General features: G+C 36.8%; 1 protein-coding gene across 4 annotated transcripts; it reads left to right on the top strand.

Annotated features, from left to right (window-relative positions):
- Window positions 1–715: 715 nt before the first annotated feature.
- On the top strand, window positions 716–27,654 carry tesk2 (testis associated actin remodelling kinase 2). Of its 4 annotated transcripts, none has more exons than XM_067363729.1 (12): window positions 741–768; window positions 2,023–2,095; window positions 3,818–4,111; window positions 8,863–8,984; window positions 13,373–13,421; window positions 18,830–18,976; window positions 19,971–20,053; window positions 21,241–21,325; window positions 21,422–21,505; window positions 21,657–21,743; window positions 22,511–22,652; window positions 25,689–27,654. In XM_067363729.1, exons 3-12 carry the CDS (start codon window positions 3,890–3,892, stop codon window positions 26,603–26,605), a joined length of 1,938 nt encoding a protein of 645 aa, XP_067219830.1. In that variant the 5' UTR covers window positions 741–768; window positions 2,023–2,095; window positions 3,818–3,889; the 3' UTR covers window positions 26,606–27,654. The 4 variants fall into 4 exon arrangements, with proteins under 4 accessions (XP_067219831.1, XP_067219830.1, XP_067219829.1 ...); XM_067363728.1 differs by lacking the exon at window positions 741–768 and adding an exon at window positions 775–1,286; XM_067363730.1 differs by lacking the exon at window positions 2,023–2,095 and having other exon boundaries at window positions 716–768.
- Window positions 27,655–27,741: the final 87 nt, after the last annotated feature.

Below are 27,741 nucleotides of genomic sequence, written 5' to 3' on the forward strand. Positions count from 1 at the left end.
GGATTGATTTAAGAGTGAGTTTGGGTTCAACAGTGTAACTGTAAGGAATTATATTACATTATGTTATTACGTGCAGGCATTTTTAAACAGAAGTTGGACTACAATGAGTGCACTGCATCAAACAATTAAAAACATTAGAACACTTAATATAAAGTGGGTTTATTATTATCATACAACTGACAACTCTACATATTGTAGTCTATATTGTATTCCCTTGAAAAACGTTGCTTTCTCTCCCAAAAGATGGCGCCATAATAATTCATTTAGAATACAGCTGCCTCGTGTTTTATTGGAAGGCACAGCTGTGCTAAAATATGTGGGCATCATTACATTAATCCTTTATCCATAACAATTTACGCACAGTGGGATAGTAATTTTCTTATTTCTAACGGAATAAATACTTAAAATGTTTTTAATGCATTTCCCTCCCAGTTGTTTATTGTTCTTAGCCTACAATTGTTTTCGAACCCATAATACCATAATGCATTTTAAAACACACAGAGATTTTAAGAATATGTCCTAATAACCTTTTAGTAGGTGTGAATCTACTTTTGTTTATGTGTTTTATTATGCCATACAATCAAGTCTATCATTGGACAACTGCACCTTGAGGAGACATTTTGATTTGCGGAAAGACAAGTCAATCAATCAAAATACCCGCCCACAGTGGTATCTGCCTCCCCAGTGATTGGTTCAAAATAACACCGTTTAAGAAGTCTCTTGTATCTCTATGGCCGTCGTTGACGTCTGTCTCCATCAAATGAAAACGTAAGTTTGGTCCGTGGGGAGAGGCAACTGCTATGGAAGTGGCTGTCTCTTGAATTTACTTCACTGTATTTTCACTCACCCTACGTGGAATAACGTCTTTGAGGATTCACTGCTCGTTAAATTAGTTTGGAGTATAGAAACCGATTGAAGAGCCTGACAGGACATAGAAACACTATCTAGAAAGAGCTCGCGCTTATTTATTTTCTCTTGACCGCTTCATGTTTGTGGACAGAACGACAAAACATACGCAGTTGTCTACTTGTGCACGCTGAAATTGCGTTTCTGTCGGAAAGTTTGTTCTAGTTACGGTACATATAAGACGCTCAAAAAGTTGTTTAGTTCGTCTTGGAGTTCAAATGTAGCCTGGCCGACGCTTGGTCGAAACAGGCAACTATACCTGCATGTAAATATATGGATTGTAGTGTATGGCGCTCGTTTGCAATTGCAAAATGCAATGGGACTAAGTGAGGCCTTTCGACTGCCACAATATTTGCTTCACTTTCAAGCCTGATGACCAGGTAAGACAATTAACTTTGTGCAGGATCTTTCCTCTTGGTTTTAAAGTACGTTAAACTTGATACCCAGGCGCGTAAACAATTAAAAAGCGCTTTGGTGCACCTATGAGTAACAGTTTAATGACAGCAATGCAGTTGCACCTGATCACTATTCTCAGCGGTATTCTCGCGCTTATTATTTTGCAGTAACAGAGTTTACTTTCGGTCAGCATCAATTATGCGATCTCGGATTGCAACACTTGCACTTCCGATTTGTTTTCGCGTCCGCTTTCTTCTGCTTCCCTAGTAACTACGCAAGCGCGTGCAAAAACGTTACAATGATTCATGACTGGTTTATCACGCACAGTTAGTGTGTTAAGCAAATTCAGCCTGATTGTTAGGAAACGTTGCCATAGTTCCCTTAACCCTATGTGTTCTCGTTGATTAGCCTAAATGGTGGGGATGGTTTTGTAATAATTCAGCAAAATCGTTATTGTAATTTTATATGTTGACCCTGGGAAGTGTGTTTAAACCTGTAAAGTGTCTTAAGTGTGGTCATTAATAGGCCTATTTGCGTCTAAGCACTTCTTAGCAACATCTTGGGCAGATTTTGAAGTGTTAAGGAGATTCATGAAAAACGCCACCTTACTGTTTTCCCACTGTAAAGTATGTCAAATGCATGCAAAAAATGTCTGGTATGAGCAGAAAAATGTCTGTACAAGATGGTCAAGTCCTTCTCATTTCTTATTTCTAATCTTAGGAATGTCAGACATGCTGTTTTTCACATCATCAGCAAGCAAACGAGGTCGCTCTGTCTGATCACGTGATTTAAGGTACCTGTAGAATGTGAAAGCATTACAACCTCTTTTGGAATTTTTGTGTATCTTTTTGGCTGCTAGAGATCACGAGTCAGATTTTAGAGTAGTGCTGCTAAATCAAAATAATCTCTTGTTGTGCAATGTTTAGTTAGCTTAACAGTGTTGTTGCTTTGGTGGAACCCCTTTTGTAGTAGCCTAGTGCATCATTTTTGACCCTGTGTGACCTGCTTATTTTCCAGACTGGGAGTGTTATTTATGGAAAGAGATTGGTATATGGGTCAAATCATGCAGTAAGCTGAACATTGAGTGTTGGCTGCCCTTAAGGCTGTCCCAACTGAAGGTCAAGTTTGAAATGAGCTATGTGGATCGTTGCCACTGGAATCATGATCAGAACAGCTGTTTTAGGGCTTGTCTTTAGTGGTCCTTCTTACATACTCCGAACATGCAGCAGTTTCTGTTGCTTTCTACAGTAAATGACATAATTGGGTGAGTGTTTATGGAAACAAAAACAGAGGGACCGTCCACCTTAATTATTATTGAAGGTTAGCCATGATTGCAACTTTGAAAATCACAGGGGGAATCTACATAAATGGACTGAGTTGATTTATCACAATGTAGTGAGTAGAGCCAGCTGTTGAGCGGCCTAGGGCCTGCGTGAATGTTATGGTCCTTTTAAAGTGGCTTTTTACTGGGGTGTGGCACTGAACTGTAAGAGTGGGAAGGCAGTGTTTAGATCCTGGCAGAGTTTTGTGTTATTTATTTATTTCTCTATTTCATTTCCAAGCTTATAACTGGAATGTTGCAGGGACAGTTTATCCCATATCCGTCCTCTATTTGTTTTTTTTTCTTTTTTGTTTCGTTTTTTTGTGATGAATGAGGGGAAATGAGTGTGAATGGCTTGATTCTGTGTTCTTTTACAGAGAATTTAGTCTAGGTGAATCATTTTCATGCCACAGTATATTATTTGTTTGGATATTGTAAGAAATTTAAAGGGTTAGTTCACCCAGAAATGAAATTTGTCATTAATCACTCACCCTCATGTAGTTCCAAAACTGTAAGCCCTTTGTTCCTCTTCAGAACACAAATTGAGATATTTTTGATGAAATCCAAGAGTTTTTATTTCCAATAGAAGGCAACAAAATGACCACATTCAAGGTCCAGAAAAGTAGCAAAGACATAGTCAACATGACCACAGTGGTTCAACCTTAATGTTATGAAGCGACAAAAATACTTTTTGTGCGCAAAACAAAAATAACAACTTTATTCAGTGATATCCTCTCTACCCTGTCATTCTCCTACGAAAAATGACAGATTTCTTATGTATAACTTTTCCAATCATTTAGCCCACTACATAAAACACCCCTTGTCTTACAATCTACTGCAAATTCACATTCAGATCTGCCTCCATCCAATCAACACCCGATGGATTGAACCAAGTTTCTATTCTACATTTTTTTTTCCAATAATCCGCTTTACTTCAATGTACATCACAATACAGAAGTAAATATGTTCTGTTGCACTGTGACTTTTAAATGAAAATAGAATATATTTTGTGACGCATATTAAGATAAATCTTTTTCATAATCTACTCTTCAGTCTACTGTTTGTTTGGTTTCCTTCACTATAGATTGCTTCTATTTGAGTGAACAATACATATTCAGTTGTTAAAAGAATGGCCAATATAATGGGACATACTGTTATTAACAATATTTTACTCATCTGTTTATTCCTCTGTAGGTCTGGAAAAGACCATCAAAAATGTGAACCGCTGATTGATAATCGACCAGATTAATTTTTGCACCAGTAGCAATGGAGCGGAGCAAACGGAACTCCATTGCTGGGTTTCCCACAAGGCCAGATCGACTGGAGGACCTGGATTGTGGAGGAGGAGCAGAAACCGGTCCGGCATCACTGGACAGGGTGTGTCCATCATCTTATCGTGCCCTCATCAGTGCCTTTTCTTGCCTGACCCGACTTGATGACTTCATCTGCGAGCGGATTGGCTCTGGGTTTTTTTCAGAGGTCTACAAGGTAAGATTGTTGTCTGATGACAATTTATTAATTTCGATTTTATTTCTTAGTCACTTGGCCTTCATAGTTGAGTTCTGACTTAAATAATTATAGTCATTTCACCTGTCTGATAACTCCTAGTTTTTACACACCAGGAGGTGAAAGTTGTGTAGCCTTTCTCAAAGATAGAGTTTCAGTGGAAGACGTCCTAAAGGAGTAAAAGAAGGTTAATCTTGTAATTGAGCGGATGAGTTGCCTTCCAGGTTGGAATGTCAGATGTGCAGATTTTGGAATATAAAATTGAATGTTGTTAGCTTAGTAATGATGATCGAATACTTGCTATTGGATTACAATATTAAGTTAACTTGTGCAATTAATGAAGAGTATAGGGCTGGTCCTAGCAATGACAGTGAAGATGAAACATTGTGTTCGAAGGTTGGGAACGATTCCATTTTATGACCAGCTTTCAGTGTGGTAAAACTGGCTGCTTTAAGTCTGTTTAGATTATTTTGGGCCTAAAGTATTGCATAGCAATGCTTGTCATTGGTTGACAGTGATACAGGTTCAAATCTGGCCTGATTAATGTCCTGATCCCATTCTTTTCTCTTTCATCCCAATAGTTTCCTGTCTCTATGCACTTATCCTGTCATATAAAGGCATTAAAGTCCATTAAAAAGCCTTTTTAGATTCTTTAACCTGTTATAGGATAGTTTAACTTAGTCCCTAGTAACCATTGTAGCACTGGGTAAAGTAGCTTTCAGAGTTTGTTAGAGTTAGAGCATCTTCTTGACCCCTCCTGATTTCTCAATGGTTCCTTTCATTGAAGCACCTATTGTCCCAGTGAACATTGTCATGTCAGATTTTTGTTTTTGGCGTTTACAAAGAGCATCCTGCAGTGTTGATTAGAGTTTGTAATTTATAAATGTTTAGTTGTTAAGTTCTCTTAAGTTAAATTGAGTACTACCCTTGATGCTGAGCATCAGTAGTAGGGTAGGCTCTGAGGGTTTATATTCACTGTGAGTAATTGAGGTCAGAAAAGCCCTGGGAGAAGAGTGCATCATCATGATGCCCATTACTAAGATCAATTCTTCTGTCATAGCAATGAAAGCAGGGTTTTTCCTCGGTCAAAAATGGTCTTTGGTGGTACACACAGTACAGAGTACTCAACACATGTGAACTGCGATAAATAAATCCAAAATATATGCAGAGAAACAGTTTGTAATATTAACTTATCCTTTTTATTCATGAGATTTGAGGTTTTATCACTGACAGATTATAAAACAAAGTACTTAGAACTATTTTATATTTAAAAATATGTATTAAAAGTCACTGAGTGACTGTTGTTCATTTCCTTACTAACTTTTCAAATAAAAGCAACACATTACATAGAAAAAAGGTGGCAGGTCTGTTATTTTGCATTTACACTCGAAGACTTAATGCACAGATCATTTAACATATAGACAATGCTCAAATTAGGGGTAACCTCACTTTGTTTTGCGTACCGGCACTTTTCAAATGTTGCTGGAACTCTGGTTTTGGTTTAGCTTGTGTGTTTTGTCATAAATGAGCTAAGATTCTTAGGCTAGTTATTAGTCATTTAGCGATCAGCTCAGCCAAAAGATTGCCTAAACATTATGGGAAGTGCGCTAGCCAGACATCATTCATGATTTCTAACACGTACTCACAGCGTTCACTGTGGTCTTACGGCTATCAGAGCAGAAACAAAAGCTTCTGCTCTCCGTATATTTTCCATCATCTCCTTTCACATTCTTATGTAAATTGGGCGAGCTTATTTCATCCATTAGATCAAAAGATCTGAAAAGCCCATACATATACCCCCCATAGACCCTTCCCTCAAAGAAATCAGGACAGCTCTGTGGTCGAAAGTAGACAAAAAAGATGGATTAAAACACCAGGTATAAATGGGAATGTGTCTCCCTTGTCTACTTGTGATCTGATCAACCAAAATGCATCTTAATACCAGGTGTAAACAGGGCCTATAAAGTGTAGACCCTACAACTATGAAGTCTCAATTGGCTTATTTTAATTGTTTATTCAGAGTAGATTGTTACTTTTATTATAAGCCATCTAGAGCAGATACTACAAAACTGTTACCAATGTTTTTTATATTGCTTCAGATAATATCCACATGTCAGAAAACTGTACACTTTGCAAACATTCTAACTTTAAGGATACTGCAGCTTGTCACTAGGGCAGTATCCTTAACAGAACAACTTTGTACCTTATCTTCCCCTTAAAAGTGCATGTTAGTACCTTTTAGAGAACCTTTTTAGGACTAAATAAAATGCAAAGTTGCCCCAGTGACAAGTTGTGACAAGTTTTATTTATTGAAGCGAGTGTCCAAGAAATGCAAATGTTTAAGCCTTTTGTGAACTTTGAATTGAACATGCAAATTTTTTTTTTTTTTTTGCAGTGTAAATGTATTGTTGCATTCAGTCAAACTTTTATTGCCTCAGATGTGTGAAGCTAAAAACATAACAAAATGAGGTCTGGAAAAGTACCTTTTTTTTGTTGTTGTTGCATTTAAAATATATATATATATTTATTTATTTACTTGTCTTTTTTTATTACAATAGTGAAAAAAGTGCAGTAAATTAAAAGCGAAAAGTACTTTAGCTGTTGTTTCTGTGTAAATAAATAATTATGGAGCCCTTTTAAGCTGCTGTCTGAACCCTTGAACCCACTTGCTTTGAAAACGATGGACATTACTGGTTAGTGGATTGTTATGTATATCCATTAAGAATATTCCCTCCCTTCCCCACACAGGTGGCTGGGATTTAAAGCATAGTGAATGACTTTAGGATGGCAGGCAGGGGGTGTCTGCATGTGGCACAGGCAGGGGTAATGCGCTGAGCCAAATACCAGCTGTGATGAGGGTCTGCAATAACCTGTCTGGGAAGCTAATGCAATAATAGCGTTTTTCAGTTTATTTGAACATGAGCTTCAATCTGTATCCATGTGATAAGCTCAAACAAACATCTTAAAACCCTACAGCACTATGGAGACTCCCTATATAATCATATTGCTCAATTTGGTAATCCTTCTATGTTTGAGGAACCAAAACATTTTCCTTGGACACTGGATTTGTTGCATGGGCAGCAAGCTGTGACTTTATATTAGCAGAACAGATTGAGAGTTCGGGTGCTGTAGAGGAGGCATCTGGGTCCATGTCTGACAGGCGGCTCTCGCTGTAGGTGGGCACACGAAACGGGCTCTTCCTAGGATGCTGATTCCCAAAGTGAGATTGGTTGCAGTACAGTCAGCACCACGTATTTAAAATAAAAGGAAATGCTCATATTATGTTGCTATGTCTACAACATTAACAGAACTTAAAACATTCAATGGTTCCCTAGCGCTGAATTTCTTGAGTAATGCTTCAGCTGTGTTATCTTTCTATATCTGCATACAGTTTGAGGAAGTCAGCACTTTACAGACATACAAAATGATAATTTTTTTTTGTTTTTTTTTGGCGCTCATGAGGATATCCTGTGGTTGATATTTGTCTCTTTTATTGGTCAGTAAGATGAAAGCACAAAGAGGAAACTAGGAAAACGGATCTGCAGAAGCACATTTTAGAAATGTTGTGAAACCCATAACAACACATGGCCAGTAGTCATTCACACAGGTAGTGTTTGTCTGTTCTATTCTTCATCTCATGCAAGAATATTGATTGTGTAGATTTTTAACAATGATAATGTATGTCACTTCCCGTGTGGTATTGTTGGTATAATTTTGTGGTTATTACTTATTACTTAACTGCAATACCCATAATCATTAGTAGCTAGTGAGAAGCAATGGGCCAAGATGCATTGAACAAAATTCTTTTCATTTTTTTATATTCCTTTTAAGATGAACATTCAGAGCATATAAAAACATAGAGAAGAGTTAATCATTTCATTTTGTCTGTATGATTAAAACTAATACAATTCAGATGGCTAAAATATTTCTAAAACTAAATGGCATTTTAGTCAAAAGACTGACTAAAACTAAATCAAAATTTGCTGTCAAAATGAACACTGGTTCAAATTCAGAGTAAGAGCATTTGAAGAGTTCAGATGCAAAAGCCGTTAAATGCCACCTCAGTCAAAACTGAGATAGTGAGTGAACGCTCTTCGCACATAGTATACGTTCATCAGATACTTTTGCTTCAAATATGTTAAATTCCAGCGCCAGCCCATTCAGAAATACCGGTTCGTTGCCAGAAACCGTTAAATGTCACTTCCCTTTGTCATCAAAATCCACAGAAGAATTTGAAAGACTCAAATCAAATCATTTGATTTAATCGATGAATGATGGTGTGTATGAGCCGACTTTCAATTGCTAAGCGGCAAGTTTTTATGTTTTCATGTTTTGTCCATCGTTACAGTGGCAATGACAGGATTTCACAAGTAGCAAGTAAACACAACAGTGTTCCTTTTGCTGCTGTAAAACTGACAGAAATGGCCGTTTTACTGTGTCTTGTTGTCCAAAGAGGTGGACTTAGGAGGTTTTTGCAAAAAACTTTGAACTTTGAGCTTTAAAATTTTACAGATTTTATTTATACTCTAACAACAACATTACACACTAACTAAAGTTTGAAACATGGGATCACGAAGAACGGGACCTTTAATAACTGACTAACAACCTTTTCATTGCCATTAAAGTGAAATTACTGAACCTAAACAGAGGAGCCTGATTAAAAATGCTCATTTAAAAGATGAGACTGAGGTTTTTGCGATGGAACGCTTCATTTCTCATTTTCTTTGTTTTAGGTGCGTCACAGAGCTTCGGACCAGGTAATGGCACTAAAGATGAACAAGCTGAGCAGTAATCGTGCCAACATGCTGCGAGAAGTTCAGCTCATGAACAGACTCTCCCACCCCAACATACTCAGGTTTGCTTTAGTTTTAGCACCATTATCGCAATGGGTCCTCCCTCGGTCTGTTTCACTTCACTGTAAATTTATAAAAGCACTGACATATTTTTTATGTGTATTTGATTATAGCTGGGTGGTATGACAGTATATATTCTGACAATGGTACAAAATGTCTATCGGTAGAGATTTTGGTTTATTGTGTATATCAGTGTATGTAGAAATATATACATGTAGTAAAGCACTATTGACACTTTCGAGTGATGAAGCTGTGAAAAAGAGCTCTCTCAGCATGCGATCGTGCAATCAGTTCTCTTTAAAGTCTTATTGCACTTCAATGGTTGAATACACACACAATTGTCAAAATGTCCATTGTGTGGAGTATTTATGTAAACGCAGTTATGTCTGAAGTGAACATAAACAGAATACTGAGCCGGCGTTCGGACGTGAACACGGAAGCTCTGCACTGCGTCAACTGCATAGGACACTGACAGAGAAGAGGAAAAATTGTTGAATAAAATTTTTATTTTTGTTTTGCACACAAAGTATTCTCATCGCTTCATAACATTAAACCACTGTAGTCAGTCACATTGTCTATTTTAACAACGTCTTTACTACTTCTCTGGACCTTGAATGTAGTGATTTCGTTGCTTTCTATGGGGGATAAAAATAAAATTAAAAACTCGGATTTCATCTAAAATATCTTAATTTGTGTTGTGGAGATGAACAAAGGTTGACATGAGGGTAAATAATTAGGAACTTAGGAACTTTCTTAAGATTTTGGCCCCTGGTGCCCTTTTCTCTGCTGCCGTGGAGAAAAGTTCTTTTCTCTGCTGCCATGTGTCTCTGTGTGATTAGTTTATGAAGTTGGTGATTGCATTTGCGGTTCTCACTAACAAGAAACTAAGAAGCTGATGCCAATAAAAGTACATTTAACGAGCTTGTAACTAAATGGGAAGATGGAAGTAACATGTGTTTCAAAGAAAAACACGACTGCAGTATTCATATAAAGCATTGACTGATGTAGCTTAATACATATTAGGTTTCCTACTCTTTGAACAAATTGTGCCTCGCTTTATGCACTGCCAGTGGCTCAATTTATGCAGTCCTTTAAATAGTGAGACTGTGGGAGTGTTGCTTTCAACGTGAATCTTTCTCTCCTTTTGTAATGGAAACGCTGGGATGACCTCTTCCTCCCCGTTCCACAGAAATCCATTAAAAATAGATGGAGTGAAACAACATCCTAAGTTTAGATTTCATTGAGATCAAAAAGCTCTCCTCTTGGTTCTCCACATCAGCTCAGTGTAGACCTAGTGAGTATTGTCAGCTGAGATTGCCCACATCTGAGGATGAAATGGGGAATTGGACCTGAGCATGTTGGACAAGTAGTTCAGATGTGGTGTTTACTTAAGTATTTGTTTTTTATTATTTTTATTTATTAATGTATTATTTTATTTATTTGTTCAATTATTATTTGTTTGTTACATTTATTGAATTATGTTTATATGACAAAATGCCATCTAGAATGATTTTTGTGAAGCTTTCTTGTTTGTAGAGCAGAATGTGAATTTGTGGGTGGATGAAAGAGAGAGAGGGTCTGTGTGTGGTTTACAATCACACCATTGTTACATCTTTTTGAATGGGGGTGGAGGGACTATAGCGCAGACAGGAGAAGAAGGCTAAGGAGATCGTTGTTGAAGAAATCCCAACGCAGACCTGCAATAAAAGCCAGGCCTGGGGTTTATGGGGCCATAACTTTGAAAACACAGACAAATTTGTATCCTGTGTAATGACTCGTGTGAGGTGGCCATTCGGAGACATTGATATGTTGTGCCATGGCTGGGAACAAATTAGTGAAATGCTATATCATGTAGGCCCCATGCTAGACATATATCTGGTCTGTATATAAATCTGATCTCTCTGACTGTTCTTACTGTCATCTTGCAATTGATGATTTTCTGAAAATTTTACCTCTGCTAATGGCCTTTTGTGACATTTTGCTGTGGTGTTGGAACTGACGTGGTGCATCAGATAACACAAGCGACAGTGATACTACTGTCATTCATACACTACCTTTCAAAAGTTTGGGGTCTGTAAGATTTTATTAATGTTTTTGAAAGAAGTCTCTATGGTGGCCGAGAGAGCTCAACGCCCTGCAAATGAAGAAAATGCATGCAAATAGAAAAAACACCAGCAAATAAAGAAAACATCTTCATCAGTTTGACAAAACATGCGCTGCAAAAGTCCACAACACATGCAAGTAGACAAACGCGCTGCAGAAGTCCACAACACATGCAAATAAACAAAACGCGCTGCAAAAGTCCACAACACATGCAAATAAACAAAACGCGCTGCAGAAGTCCACAACACATGCAAATAGACAAACGCACTGCAGAAGTCCACAACACATGCAAATATTATTTTGCGTTTAAAAAAAATATTATTAATAATAAATTAATATTTTTTTTGGTAATAATTTACTTGTTTTTGTCTCAAATCTCAGTCAGTTATTCACTGCAGAAAGTGAAACCAAAAACTCAGCGATGAGAGCTCTACTTCAACATGTTCTGATAACTCTATTTAACCTTAATTTATTTCTTAATATTGCTCTTGTGGCCAATAAGTATTGAAAAAAATGAGATGTAGGTGTTACAAGTTGTTTTTTTTTAAATGAGGAGTTAGTTAATCTTATTACATCGCGTTGGTTATGCGTGATGCGCTATAAATTATTGCAGGGCAAATTAAATTATTAATTTAATTGTAAAAGTAGCCTCATCACCCTCATCATCATCATCATCATCATCATCATCATCATCATCATCATTATTCAGATCATCACAGAAGGGCTTGAGATCGCTGGGCCTGGTATGTCCTATTTGCAGCGCGTTTGTCTATTTGTTGTGGACTTTTGCAGTGCGTTTGTCTATTTATATGTGTTGTGGACTTTTGCAGAGCATGTGTTGTCAAACTGATGAAGATGTTTTCTTCATTTGCAGTGCGTTGAGCTCTCTCGGCCACCGTAAGTCTCTTATACTGACCAAGGCTGCATTTATTTGATTAAAAATATGATTAAACATAATTATGTGATTTGTACAGTATAATCTTGTGAATTACAATTTAAATAACTGTTTTCTATTTTTAATATATTTTCAAATGTAATTTATTCCTGTGTTGTCAAAGCTGAATTTTCAGCATCATTACTCCAGTCTTCAGTGTCACATGATCTTTCAGAAATCATTCTAATATGTTGATTTGATGCTAATTTCCTATTGGCATTGATGTTAAAAACAGTTGTGCTGCCTAATGGTGCAGTAAGCAATTTCTGAAAAACACACATTGTAAAACCGTTGTAAAACGCATTACAAACTTATCTTAAACACATCCTATATACTCATAAATAATAAAAAAAAAAAGAAATGCTAAATATTTCTTAGCCAAAAAGTAATAGCATTAAATAACACCAGTAATAGGCTATTATTAATAGCAAATGCTTTGTAAAAACAGAAAACAGCAGCTTTCAGCCTGTTATGATAAAGAGACATCCACTCTTGCAATGCGTGTTTGTGCATTTCAGGGGCGGAGTGTGTTTGTTTGGGTTGATTTCAGATATCAAGAGTGTTCAACAATGATTCTGAAAAATCGCTGCACCTTTAATATTTTTGTGGAAAATAGTGATTCATTTTTTTTCAGGATACTTTGAATGGAAAGTTCAAAAGAACAGTATTGATTTGAAATGAAAATCTTTTATAACAATGGAAGTAATATTATTGTATTGACGCATTCATATCTGTGTTGTCTGACGCTGCTCATTCACAGTGTCACTCATTCACCTTTCGTTACATAGTGAATGCCACATGTGAATTGCATGTGTGGTGGTGCATGCCAAATAAAACAAATCTTGAAATTAACAAACATCATATTTTATCAGTGCTAATGATTGTCGAGTCCTGTATTTGTAATGTTTTGCTTCTCTTTAAAATAATGAAACTTGTTTTTGCACCCTTTCAGCTATTTGTTTTCACAGCAGAAATCTTGCTTTTACTGTGCCATTTTGTTCTTTTTCACTCTCCAGTCGACTGGAGACAGTCTCACATTTTATAGCTAGTGTTGATGTACAGTGTCATAAACCTGTCTGAGTTTATGGTGTCATTTGTAAAAGCCATTTTTTGACACAAGAAATGAACATAAAGCATAAAATAATCTATTGGACAGCAGCTTCAGAGAAAGTCAGCGTTGATGTAGATGACAACATCTTGTCTAATCGATATTGCTGAATTTGCGCTTATTCCGTTGCACGTTGACTTTTTACTTTTTATGCAGGTTTTTTGGTATCCTTAAAATCTTCTGTAACTTATACTGCTTTAGAGCATTAAACTAACATCAACCTCTTTGTTTTTGTGATTTTGTAGATTCATGGGGGTGTGTGTACAGGAAGGTCAGCTCCATGCTCTCACAGAGGTAAGCAACATCATCTCAGACTAAGAGCTTTCATTCATAACACATCTCAGTAGGCAGTAGGGGTGGGCGATATGTCCAAAATCTTGAGTAATTTTATTTCATGATAACAAATAACTATAATATATATATAAATTAAAACATAATATAGCTGTTTTTTTTTTCTTTAAATAAAAAACTTTCTTTAAATTTTATAGTATTCCATTGATGCCATTGAAGTTTCATTATTCTTGTCATCAATTTCAATATTACAAAAAATAAATACTAGCCTAAGTAAAAAACAACTCTCAAGCTTAGTGAAGACAAGTAAAACGGTCAATAAAGATAAAATAAGAACAAGGAAACTAATAAGCTATAGGACAACAAACTAGAGTAGAACAAAGACACACATGAAATGGGCCTACCTGAAAAACTTCATGCACTAGAAAAAAATACTACATAAATTGTATAAAGTAATCACATTTTATATATAAAAAAAAAAATACTGCATAGTCTTCACTATGTAAATTAAATATACATTTGTTTATTAAAGTTACAAAAATGATTTAGTAAAGAGCAGTGAGAGATTTTTTTTTTTTTTTTTCTCTTGTTTGATTAACATTGATAAGACAGCAGCAGGTTTATTAGGCTGCTGTCACTTTAAGAGTGAATGCACAGATCGAATATAATTACACACGTTTTCTTTCTTAACTGTTTACATTCACTTAAGAAATAAATGACTGTTTATGAGGATACTTGCAAAGATGGGCATTTTGAGACGTGTATTTGACTGTTCAAGCCCAATTAGGCGGCAAAAAGAACTGTTCATTACTCACGCACACTCTGAGCAGCAGGTTCATGTGCACATGTTAACAATAATTGTGCATGATGATCCAGAGTGTGCGTCATCTGAAGTCCTCACAGGAGTTGACGCCGTCTCTTCACAGGTGTTGGTTGAAACGCATTCAAATTATACGCTTTTGTGACCGTGCAGCACAGCAACGTCATGTGAGCTTCACCGTGATTGAGACTATAGTCCCAAATCTCTACCGGTTGATAAATTATCTACCGTTAATTGTGTCTACCGGTATATATCACCTACCCTTAATGGGCAGTACCTAAAACAAGACTGCCTTATCACATTTGATAGTGTTGCAACAAGATAACTTGTAAAAACATAGCCTTTTGTACCGATAGCGCTGTGTTGAATTTGTTCTTGAATAATACGTGCATTGCTAGAAAAAGTTGGTCTAAGAGTGCTCGCAGTGTACCTTTTTGATTCCTAAATCTGTGGCATTTCCCCCTGTGAATCAAATGACTCACTGTGACATTGAACAGTTTACTCTTTGTTCGCTGTGGCCCGAGGGGAAGTATTCTATTAGAGAGCCCACTGGCAGTCCCCTAAGGCATGATGTATTTTTACCATTTCAAACTGTCTGAGTGTTTTATTCCTGTATGAATGTTGCTGTGCAATATAGTCCTATGCTAAAGATTAACATTGATTAGAGGAAAGAGGGGTACATTTCTGTACTTTTTCGCCCTCATTGAATCCTGCTTTATATAATATAATATAATATAATATAATATAATATAATATAATATAATATAATATAATATACACACACGCGCACACACATATTATATTATGTGTGTATATATATATATATATATATATATAAGTGTAATGTGGAATATAAATAATGTGCATAAATCTTTAAAAACAAGGAATAAATTGCAGGCATCAAGTCAAATGTACTATGGAAAAAGACAGCACATCTCTCCTGTATGCATCCACAAATGCACTGCGTTTATTACACGTGTATAGTGTATAGTATATAGTAGCCTATATGTTCAGGTTATGTGGGCAATGCTTTTCCTTGCATGTAACCTTTGATGCAATAAATAATCTGAAGTCTTTATTTTTGTTTGTTTTTTTTTTAGGTAGAGTAGTGGTTCTTAACCTTTTTTAGTCCATGGCCCCCCATTGTCCACAATAAAATTCAAAGACCCCATGACTTTTGCAGTGATTAGTGATGTACCAAATAAGGATTAAGGTTAAGGGTTTTAAAAAAGAAAACTCGAACCCATAATTTTTATCTCATTAAATATTTTAGAGCCTGGCATAACTATGAAAATGTATATTCATTAAAAAAATGTCCATTCCGTTATTTTGCTGATTTAATTAGGATTTTGTTGATTTATTAATAAAGTGTGAGAAATCACACTTATGGAATTAGGCTACGTACATCCAGGTTTTCCAACATAGTGGAACACCTGCTGGTTCTTCATAAGAGGAAAAAAAGGGTTTTTTAGATGTTTTGTCTTGTTTTAATGCTTGTTTTGTCTTATTTTAAGTCATCTTGGGGCCACCTTGAAAGTTTGTTGAGGCTTCCAGAGTGGGGGTTGATGGCCACTGCATTAGGGGAAGTCTTTTAAGAATAATGAAAATTGAGTACTTTTTAATGTACAAAATTTCCCTTTTAATTAAAAATGAATCAACCGATTTGCACCTTAAGGAAAACTACATAGTCATGAGGAGTAAAATCTATGCAGCTGCACATATTTTTAGTTTTATACTGTAGTTCACTACAAAAAAAACTGGTAAACACTATGTACTAGTGTGTCTGTGACACCTGATCTAGATATGTGACATGGTGATGCATTAGTATTTCCATTATAGTTTAATCTGCAGGTCCTTTGTTCTTGCTGTAGCCCTGGCCCCTGTGACCTTTACTCTGCTTTTTTGATGCATGTTGACAGAAAAAGGTATTAGTTTAGTGGTAATCACTGGCCTGCTGAGGGATTATACTATTTTTCAAAGCCACTGGGGCCTTATGTTGCTCATGCCATTAAGAATTCCCAGTCATTTTTTTGCCCTTGAGACACTTCATTTAAAGGATGCTGAGTGAGTTGACAGTGTATTAAATGAGCTCTCTCATCACTCAACAGTTCTGAAATCAGCCTTGCAGGAAGGTTTTCATTCTCCGTTGTAGGCTGCTTCAACACACTCAAGGTTATCGTTTCACCAAGAGGATTTGTTCTATTTAGGCATACACATCAGTCACCTAATCACCTGGAACAACACAGCTTTAGACCAAACCTGGACTGTTCCTTTTTGTTCAGTTTAATCAGTCTGGCAGTGTGTCAGATAGTCAGCACTGATCAAATGGTGTGATGTAGGGTTAGTTTTAACCCTCTAAAAGATGAAGCCAACAATTAGCAGAAGCAGGCCACTTCCAGAGGAAAGATTTCCTGACCTGGGTTCAGGATAGATGTTGGGCGTGAGATCAGATCTGTAAGAAGAGAGAGAAATGGGATTAGATGGGACAGCTAGCCACATGGCGTGATTTGGCTTAGCTAACAGGTTACCATGTACAAATGTGCAGGTCTTCATACATGCAGACATGCAGATAATTAGATATTTACTAATTGTATACTTGGTAAGGATACTTTCTGCACTTATTTGAACCCTTGAATAGTTTACTGATTGGCTGTGGTTTGGCTACCTATCTGCTAATTGAGGTAAACAGAGCAAAAAAAGACATGCCCAAGAAGCTGAAGAGTGGGCCTATATATTTAGCCCAGGATATCCAAGACTGTATGTCAGTTGTTTTAGGAACAACATAAACTAACACCTTTCCTCCTAATATCACTGCATTATTTCTTTTTTTTCTTTTTTTTTTTCTTTTAAATGTCATGCCCACGGCTGCATTTATTTGATCAAAAACACAACAATATTGTGTAATATTATTACAGTATAAAATAACTTTTTTTATTTTAATATTTTAAAGGGTAATTTAAGTTTAAATTCTAATGTTAAAATTTCAGAATTTTAACTTTTACTCCAGACTTCAGTGTCACATGATCCTTCAGAAATCATTCTAATAGTTGATTTGGTGCTTAAGAAACATTTCTTGTTATCAAAGTGGATAATTTTTTTTTTTTCCCAATATTTTTTGATTAATAGAAAGTTGGAAAGAACGGCATTTGTTTGAATTTTTTTTTTTTTTTTTTTTTTTAACAGTATAAGTTTTTACTGTCATTTTTGATCAGTTTAATGTTTTTGCAGAATTATAAGTATTCTTTTTAAAATAAAAAACATTTTTTTGTTAAAAATCATATGCACACACGAGATAAAGAATCCAGTAACTTAATTAAAGCTGTTATGTTTTACATAGACCAGCTCGTCTCGTGTGGTGTCATGTTGAGATCACATGACCATCTAAATACTATTTGCTTTTTCCCAGTAACCTATTATCAGACACTTTAGTGCACAGAATAAACTACCGCTGTATTTTGTTGCCAACATTCCATATAGAAAAGTGTTTACTTAAATGAGGACCGTGTGGGCTGAGTGTGCCATTTGGGATGGGGTTAAGTGATCATTTTGTTAACTTAAAGTTCCAGGGAATTCAGATAATTAGATGCTTGGCTGGTGTTTTTTTTTTTTTTGTAAACATTGATCTCAAGGTTATGCTCTATACTGCAAATTTTAAGAGAGTGAGTTGTACTGCAAGATTTTATTTTTGCCTTTGAATGCAAGTCATCCAGCTACAAGAGCATAACCTATTTGGTCATTTTATTCAAGGGCCAAGGAGTAGGTCTGTTGATAACCTCAGCCGGGTCACTGCACAAAAGCTTTATGGGAAACTGGAAGGTGCTGTCATATTGACTCAGCCGTCTTGTCTGCTTGTGAGATCTCACAGCACTGACCACATACTAAGGTCTCCTCTGTTTAGTCAGCCATGGCTAATTTTGTTAGCTAAATGTGGAGCCCTTTATCTGTCAGCGGAGATCATTTCAGGCAGCCCAAAATTAGGACACTGTTGAGATCAGTGCCCTGTGGTGAATGCATCAGGCTCTTAGCTAGTAGCATGTGTGACACAATAACTAATATCTCAAAGACTTGTTTTAAAGTTAATTGCACATAAAACATTTACTGCTGCAAAAGAATAGTTAACATGTCTCTTGCAGAATAATTGCCTAATTATTAGATGGTACTTTCATGCAAATTCACTGTGTGAAACAGAAGCACTTAAAGAGCTCCAACTGCGCTCTGCTAATTTGCACGCTTTTGTGACTTGAAAACCAATCCTCTGGAGAGTTGGCATGGAAAACTTTTACCCACAGGAAACTGATTGGATTCACTTTTGTGTTGTAAACACAAAGTACTGTGACCATCAAAATCATTTTAATCCCCATGATGCAAAGATTAAAGTTGCTACAGATTTAATTATTGCCCATTATTGTTGTACATATCAGATTATTATTTTATCAGATTCAGAGTCTTGTGCATTGCATTTTTTATGGACCCAGTCAAATTTGTCCCGTCATTCTATTGTACCATCTTGAATGCAATATGGGCCATTTTAGGATTTCAAAGAGATGGAAACAGTGACGTTTGTCTCATGATGTATCTTCTCTTTTCTCAGTACATTAATGGTGGAAACTTGGAGCAGCTGCTGGACAGCAATAAGTACCTGAGCTGGGCCACACGGGTCAAGCTGTCCTTGGAGATCGCCATGGGCCTCAGTTACCTACACTCCAAGGGCATTTTTCACAGAGATCTCACCTCCAAGGTATAGCCTATAGATCATGCATCATGTTAGTTTTCTTTATTTTATAAAAAGCACAACATTTTGTTTTTACTCTGAGTGTACACAAATAAAAGAAGACATTCTATAGTTTCAATTGATGTATTACTTATGTCTCTTATGCAATGTGAAAAAAATCCTGCAAAACGCGCCGGCGCGTTACCCGACTCCAGAGAGTTAATCATGACAATAAATAAACTACAATGAGAGATTTTGTTAATGAAGTCTCTAATGCTCAACATATGCATTTCATTATTCCTTTGATGGCAAAGCTGAATTTTTAGAAGTCATTGTTCAAGTCTTTGGTGTCACATGTCCTTCAGAAATCATTCTAATATGCTGATTTGCTGCCCAAGAAACATTTCTCATTTTCAATGTTGAAAACAGTTTTTTTTTCAGGATTCTTTGATGAATAGAAAGTTCAAAAGAATAGAATTTTTTTGAAAACCGAAATCTTTTGTAGCATTATACATGTCTTTTCTGTCACTTTTGATCAATTTAATGCATATTTGCTGAATAAAAGGATTATTTAAAACAAAAATCGAAATCTTACTGACCCCAAATATCGGTGAATGTTATGTCGTAAACAGTCATTACATTGCTTAATTTTATTGGCCTCATGAAGGTAGGCAATTATTAGGTATACTTGTCCTGTGGGTTTAATGTGGTTACTTTATAAACTAGATGACTATATCAGTCAACACTGTAACAGGTGCTTTTGATTTAGTCTTCACAGTGCTCTTGTTGGTGGCATGCGCTGACATGCTGTCTCTACCTCCAGCTGTTGCATTCTCTTCTAAGCACTTGTGGGACTTCCCATAATTATACGCTGTGGGAATCACCCCTGTGGCTTCTTCAATACATCATTACTTTCTGTTTAAGTGATTCTAATTGACTGAATCTCAAGTGTAAGGGATCCTGTGGGAGGAGCAATATGTTCTTCTAGTTACCGTTTCTTTCCTTTTGATGTTCCTTTCAGAACTGCCTAATCAAGTCTGATGAGAATGGATACACTGCGATCGTTGGAGACTTTGGCCTTGCTGAGAAAATCCCCAGTCATGAGTGAGTAACAGGCAACGTGGAGACCTACAAAAAGAGTAAAACATTCACTCTGCCGTCTATATGCTGATTATAGCTGCAGTTATGATTTAATGTGGCTTTTTTTGTTGTATAAAACATTAAAGTGGGCATCCTTCTGTTTTGCTCATCTGAAAGGAAGCAATGATGAGATGCAAGCAATACTGGCAGGGGGTGGTGCTATCTAATTTGGAAGGAACATACCGTCCAAAGTCAACTTTTAAGAGAGCTAATAATACCAAAGCAGTTCAGTTCTCTCCCATGACCTCCTTACTACTAGTACATTAAAAAAAAAAAATGAAAAAAAAAAATCGAATAGTCTCTTGGTTGCCTGAACAACTAGTCGATTAATCTTTTATTTGATTAAACTGGAAGCTCTGTATAATCGGGCCCCAATTGGATGATTTTTAGGGGATTCTTACATAAGAGATGTTCTTGATTTCAAAAGAAGCTGGATGGAGCTTAACAGAATTGTTATATTTTTAAACTACACACCTTCTTAAAGAGTTAGTTCACCTAAAAATGAAAGTTCTGTCATCAATTATTTTTTGACGCCTCCATATGTTCATAAAGACATGGTAAAATTAATCCATATGAATCGAGTTCTTTAATCCACATCTTCTGAAGAGACTTTATATGATGAACACATTTAATTCAGGCTTTTAGTCACGTACACATTAATTAATGGTCATGCATAGAGAACATCTAAAATACGTAAACGTGTTTGAGCTTTTGCAAGAACCAATGAGATTTGTTTTCTTGTGTCAAGCAATCAGGTCTTATTAAAAACAGATTTTATTTTGAAAGATGAACAAAAGTCTTATGGGTTTGGAACGACATAAGTGAGCATGACAGATTTTTCACCACTTGTGGCGGGATGCTCAATAAACATGGCAGACAGTACTGTGCTAAACGCTCTGACAGCTAAAGTTTATTTATAGCACTGCCCCTAAAAATACTGAATCTTTAAACTGAACAAAGGAAAAAATAGAAACTAGTCAAAGCTTGTTGTTGATCTAGATACCCCTTCCCTATTCAGCACATATTGTTGAAAGACTTGCCTTTTCAAAGTACTGCTTCCTCAGCTGAACTAAGTGCTTAAGGGTCTCTATTTATATAATGTGCAAAAGTATTTTGAGATGTCAGTGTTTTGACTACTATTCTGTGTTCAGTTTTGAGGGGGAGAAGCTGTCTGTGGTGGGATCCCCATTTTGGATGGCTCCAGAGGTGTTAAGAGATGAGCCATATAACGAAAAGGTTAGATTCTCAGCTGTAGTCGGCACTCTATCACAAGGCTTGTTTCATGCCAGCATCTATCAAGACACATAATCATTTCTCTGTATTAATTACTAGGCTGATGTCTTTTCGTATGGCATTATTTTGTGTGAGATCATTGCAAGGATACAGGCTGATCCTGACTACCTACCGCGCACTGAAGTGAGTCCACAACAGTAATTCACCGTTATAAGCCTCTACAATAAATGTTTTGGTGATTAAAAATTTGTAACTACATGACTTGTTTATGCTTGTCATTAAAACCTCTTTGTCCTGAGTATGACATTTACCCGTATCATGTGCTCCCTTGCAGAACTTTGGCCTGGATTACCACGCCTTCCAGCACATGGTTGGAGATTGTCCCCCGGACTTCCTTCAGCTCGCCTTCAACTGTTGCAATGTGAGAGTTTCTCTTTATCAATCCATTTAATGATCCTTATTGTGCTTTTTAGGGAGCACCAAATAATCGATCCTACCTTTATTCATACCACATGCTCTGTATTTATTTAATATTTATTTTTTCATAGTTTTGTAATAGAAACTACTGTTCAAAAGTTTGGGGTCAGTAATAATTTTAGGTAACACTTTACAATTCATTATTTAATTAGTTAACTACATTAGTTAAAATGAACTAATAATGAACGGTACTTCTACGGCATTAATCTTTGTTAATGTTAATTTCAACATTTACTAATGCATTATTAAAATATTGTTAACATTACTTAATGCACCGTGAACTAACATGAACAAACAATGAACAACTGTATTTTCATTAACTAACAGTAATAAAGATTAGTAAATACAGTAACAAACTGTATTGCTCATGGTTAGTTCATGTTAGTTAATACATTAATTAATGTTTAACTAATGAAGCTTATTGTAAAGTGTTACAGATTTGATTTTTTTTTTTTTTTTTTTTTGGAAACATTTTATCAACACAAACTTTAGAATGGTAGTGTACATATATAATATATAATATAATATAATATAATATAATTATACATTCCATATCAGTTAATCAACAGACAAGCAACTACAACATGAAACTGTCCCACTGTAATATCTGGGCAGTGTAACATTCTTAGAATAGAAATGAGAACATGGAGCTCCTGCAGATTTAGATCCTGATGCGTTTTTATGTTCTTGTTGCCTCCACATATATCCCAGATGGATCCAAAGCTCAGGCCCTCATTCCCAGATATAGTAAAGAGGCTGGAAGAAATCCAGAAAAAGCTGAAAGCTGATGACTCTGAGAGGGAGAGGATGCTACTAACTGCCGGAGAGGTCGAGAAAAAACCCATGCCTAAAGGTATGTTTATTCACGCAAGCATATTTATTTCACTCCCAGTATTGATTTGACTAACCTGTAAACTGTCGATATGATCATGAAAACTACAGGTGTCCATTCCATTATATTTATTTTCACCATTTCCAGCACCAAACCAAAAGCTTTGATGTGCTTTGAATGCATCTTTGATGTGAGTTGCTTTGACAGAGTGCTAGTACATACTGTCGCCCCCTGAGGCTTTGCTCATACCATCCAACACTATGTTTCCATGTAATACCGCAGGGCCTATGAGTTCTAAGAATGAGTAGACTGAAAAGCAAACAGGATTGGAGACCGTAACCTTGTCTGTCTATGAGCTTTATAGATTGGATGTTCTTTCCTTATGGGAATTACTTCTAATGCACAGCTTTTACTTCTTCTGTCTTTGCTTTGCAATCTCACTGCTCAGTCTCCATATAGTCATAATATTAAAAAAGATTTGGGTAACACTTTACAATAAGGTTCATTAGTTAAACATTAGTTAATGTATTAACTAACATGAACTAACCATGAGCAATACATTTGTTACTGTATTTACTAATATTTGTTAACGTTAATGAAAATACAGTTGTTCATTGTTTGTTCATGTTAGTTCACAGTGCATTAACTAATGTTAACAAGATTTTAATAATGCATTAGTAAATGTTGAAATTAACATTAACAAAGATTAATAAATGCTGTAGAAGTGCAGTTCATTATTAGTGCATGATAACTAATGTTAACTAATGAACCTTATTGTAAAGTGTTACAATTGGAGTATTAACGCTAATGTTTCTTAAATGTTTTAAAGCATATAGGCACATTTTTTTATTCGATGTACTATACTTTTCAAAGCTCTGTATTTTGAGTTTTGATGTTAAACATGATTCATGCTCTTTGCCTTGCACATAATCATAATAACAGATTTTGTCACCCCCTAGTGTTCAAGTGTGTTGGTTCAAGTTTGGTGACTAGCAGAAATACTGTTTTTAAACGTGTTGTCTGAACATTTTTCACATCTGTCATTGATCAACAAATGGTTAGCTCCACCCCCAAACTCATGCCATTGTTTGAGCCAATCTTGTTGTATCGGGCTGGTCAGCTCACACTAATAGAGCGCAGTTTTGATAGTTCCATAGTGTTTACACTTGTCAATGAAATCAGTATATATTAGTATATTAGTTAATGCATTTGGTATCATCATGAACTAACAACGAACATCTATTTTTACACTACCTTTCAAAAGTATGGGGTCTGTAAGAGTTTCTTGAAGATCTCTTGCTCACCAAGGTTGCATTTATTTGATCTCGGATACCACAAAACAGTAAAATTATGAAATATTATTTTGATGCATTCAAATTTATTCCTGATGGGAAAGCTGAATTTTCAGCATCATTACAATCTTTTAGCCTGACGTGGTCATACTCAATTCTAGTTCGAATATGAGTCTGATACTGCTCCATTGGGCTTTGATTATGGGGGCGTATTTCAACCGATCCAGGAAAGACCTCAATTGGATAGACCTACAACCAATCAGAGCTACAGAGTAAGTGACGAATGTTGAGCGACGCATAGTTGTCAACAGAACTCTTCTTAGCGACCATCGGGGCCAGCTGATAAATCAAACTTTTGCCGAATCCCGTAGAAAGGACGGCAAAGACATATTTCCCATGGACAAATGCCTTGATCGCGGTCCTCTGTTCCTCTTTTAAAATGAATGCGCCGTCGATATCTTCTATAACGGACGCGATGGCGGGATCTACACATCTCAGTTCTTCAACAACAGCCATCATTGTTGTAAACTAATTGACCTTTCGCAAAGACTCGCCCCCCTTAGTTACTGTTGCTTTGTCCGACAAGCCGTGGCGCTGTCACGCCACAGAGTGGAAAATACATCGCGGAGCAAAGAGGATACGGACCACACATCGACAGACGAGACAGAGCAGGTTACTTATGATATTAAACAAAGTCCCAGCTTTCAAACTGTGTAGTTATTAAAAAAAAAAAAAAAATTTGTGGCTCTTTAATGTGTTGTGACCATGATCGTGACAGATTGCTGTAGCGCCTCAGCTCAAGAGGCTCGTTAACCGCTCATCTCTTCCTACTAGTCCATTAATGTTGTGTCAATATGCACAATTTTTCAAGTTTAACTCCACCGATGTTAATCTTCTAACTCCTGACTGCTTTGTCGGAAAAAATGGCGGATGCAGCGTTGGTTAGATCGCTTGTCAATCAAACTCCCCATGCGCTCTTTGGTGACGTGACTGATAACGTTTCTGGTGATAATCTGTCAATCATCGCCCTGACAATGTGATTGGTCCGAACAGTTTCTGTTCGGGCATAATTACTCCTCTACGGATCGAGTCCAGACCGAACTCCCCGACCTCAAAATGTTGTGGGCGGGGCTAAGTTCGGCTGGCATCCAGGCTAACAATCTTTTGTCACATGATCATTCGGAAATAATTCTAATATGCTGATTTGCTGCTCAAGAAGCATTTCTTATTATCATATTACTATATATTAATTTTTAAAATAGTTTTGGTGCTTAAAGGTATACTATGTATACAATGCATTTTGCGGAAGAACATTGTTTTGGTTATCCTACTGCTCATAAAACATTCACCACGAGGCTTACGAGATATAACTAGTTTAGATGGAAAGGATCTTAAGCTGACTAGCTGAACACGTTACTGTTGCCCTACCCATTAATAGAAACGATACTTCCTTGAAAATAAATTCCAGCATAGCGCTTCAACAACCATAATGACCCTTCACAATAGATAATTCTTTACGATGAACTCTGTTAGAGAGCTACAAATGGCAATTTATCTGCTCAATAAATTAGCTTACTCACCTGTGGAGTAATAAAATGTGTACATCATTTCAAATCCCTCAGTTCTTGCCATCTCCGAAAAGGCAAGCCAATCTTGATATTGTTACCTAATGTACTGCTTAAGGTTATTATATAGAATCTAACTCTAAAGTGTTACCATAGACATAATTCTAATGTGGTTTCAACTTCTTTTATTGTTGTTTTAGGTCCAGGTGAAAAGGGTATAAAGAGGTTAAATCCTCTTGGTTTTCAGGATGACAAGATTCCACCCAAGTCCCCCCGTCCACGTCGCAACATCTGGCTTTCTCGTAGCCAGTCTGACATTTTCTCTCGTAAACCCGCCCGCAAAGTGAACGTCCAGGACCCTTACTACAACCCAGGACCTAAGGGCTTCACACATGGGCTACCGAAAGTCAACCCTTTCAGTGCCAGAGAGGACTTAAAAGGTGGCAAGATCAAGTTTTGCGACGTACCCAGCAAGTCGGTCTTCTCGCTCATGTTCGATTTGCACTCGCCTCACGGCAGTCAAAGCTCATACCAGCCTCAGGCCAACATCAGCACTGGTGCCTCTGGGAACAACTGCTCCACCTCCTGGACAGAACCCTGGCAGCTGCCCGGTCGGCAATGCCGCTCGCTCCCTGTCTCTCCCCAGCTCCCCCACACAGAAGTCTTATTTTCATCTCACCCCATGTCTAGGAGCGAGGCCGGACAGCCCAGCGGTGAATGCCGGCAAAGAGCGCTAAGCAGCTGGGCTAAGAAGTTCGCCGTAACCGAGATCCCTCCATACAGGCCGCGAGCCGACAAAGAGGAGGAAGTCGGGGCGGCAGAGGACTGGTCTTCTCGTATACCCTCTGATGGAGGAGAAGCAGAGGCCATGGACTGCTCTAGCAGCAGAGGAAGCCCTGCGGATGAAAAGGACACAATCCTCAGCCAGATTCACAACGGAAGCCTCGGTGGCCTCTGCGAGGACATGGAGGCTGAAGACCAGGATGGCATGATGATCTCCAACAAGAACACGCTCACGCTAAGCATGTCTGTGGAGCCAGAGGAACTCTGTCCGATAGTCCTCACAGCCTGCAAAGCCTCATCTTCAGGAGGCCGCATCTCCAGATGTGATATCTAGATGACCTAGAAAGGAGTTTGGTCATGCAGAGATTATATTCATTCAATATTTAATATGGTAATAAGTTGTATATGTTGTTCCTTGAGGGGGAAGGAAACCCTTGTAACTTAAGCTAAAAGGGCGGCTTGGACTGAACACGGGAGCAGGAAACAGAGGTGTGAAACACTGATCCGGTCCATGCGTTAGAAGTCTGCCATCACACTATGTAGAACTCAGAGGGAGATAAAATGGACATCACTTCGCACAGGGCTAATGATGAGACACATTCTGTTTTTCTGTATAATACATGCTATTGGTTGCACCACAGTTATTTTTTTTAATTACAAATTTTGTCCACAAACTTTATCCAGTGTATATTTAAGTGAGCAGCTTTGGCCATTTCTAGGTGTTTGAATTGTTTTTCCTAAGTTAACAGAGCTCAAATCTCTTTGAGAAAAGTGATTGAGTGTGTTTTTGCACTGCATGGGCCTGGCAGAAAATCCACAGCAAACATTCCATGTCTCGCATCTTAAAAGCTCCCGTTTTTGTCCTACGCTAACGGTGTGTGCCATGGCAATTTCAGAACAATTTTCACACTTTGACCTCTCAGGTCTTCAAATAAAAAAATAAAGTCCATGTCTGTATCTACTTAAAATTGTAATTGCACTTGAAATAAGTTAATGGTTTGAACTTTTTTTTTAATCTGTTATGTCACTACATTTCTATGCAATGAATTTAACCAAGGCATGATAGTTTTATAGAGAGGATTTATTTTGATATTTATAAGGAGAAAAAATAATTTTACTATGTCTTCATTGTCTGTGAACTGTTTAAACTGTTGTTTATATAAACTGATGAATAGAGATTTCTGTACATGTTGAAAATGGTCAGTTCTTGCTAGTTTATTCTTAACTATATTTTTCTGCTTTTTCAGTCCTGACTGTTTTCTCAACACTTTTAGATTGTAGATTTGTAAATGTATGAGAAAGAGATGTATATTTCTACCAAAGACAGATCAGGACTTGTTTTCCCCATTTATATGGCTTTAATTGTTTAAATGCATGTGTGTATTCCCATTTGTTAAAAATAAATTTAAAATGTCTTAATTGATTTTTATTGTCTTTGCATTCATTAAACATGTAGCAGACCTAAACCAT

The sequence above is a fragment of the Chanodichthys erythropterus genome, chromosome 16 (genome assembly GCF_024489055.1).
Source record: "Chanodichthys erythropterus isolate Z2021 chromosome 16, ASM2448905v1, whole genome shotgun sequence".
Lineage (NCBI taxonomy): Eukaryota > Metazoa > Chordata > Actinopteri > Cypriniformes > Xenocyprididae > Chanodichthys > Chanodichthys erythropterus.

Excerpts from the sequence above, each read along its gene's own strand:
- tesk2 (XM_067363730.1), top strand. The coding sequence starts at position 3,890 with ATGGAGCGGAGCAAACGGAACTCCATTGCTGGGTTTCCCACAAGGCCA. Across the intron at positions 21,326-21,421 it reads ATGAGCCATATAACGAAAAG|GCTGATGTCTTTTCGTATGG; the intron begins GTTAGATTCTCA and ends ATTAATTACTAG. Across the intron at positions 22,653-25,688 it reads GAAAAAACCCATGCCTAAAG|GTCCAGGTGAAAAGGGTATA; the intron begins GTATGTTTATTC and ends TTGTTGTTTTAG.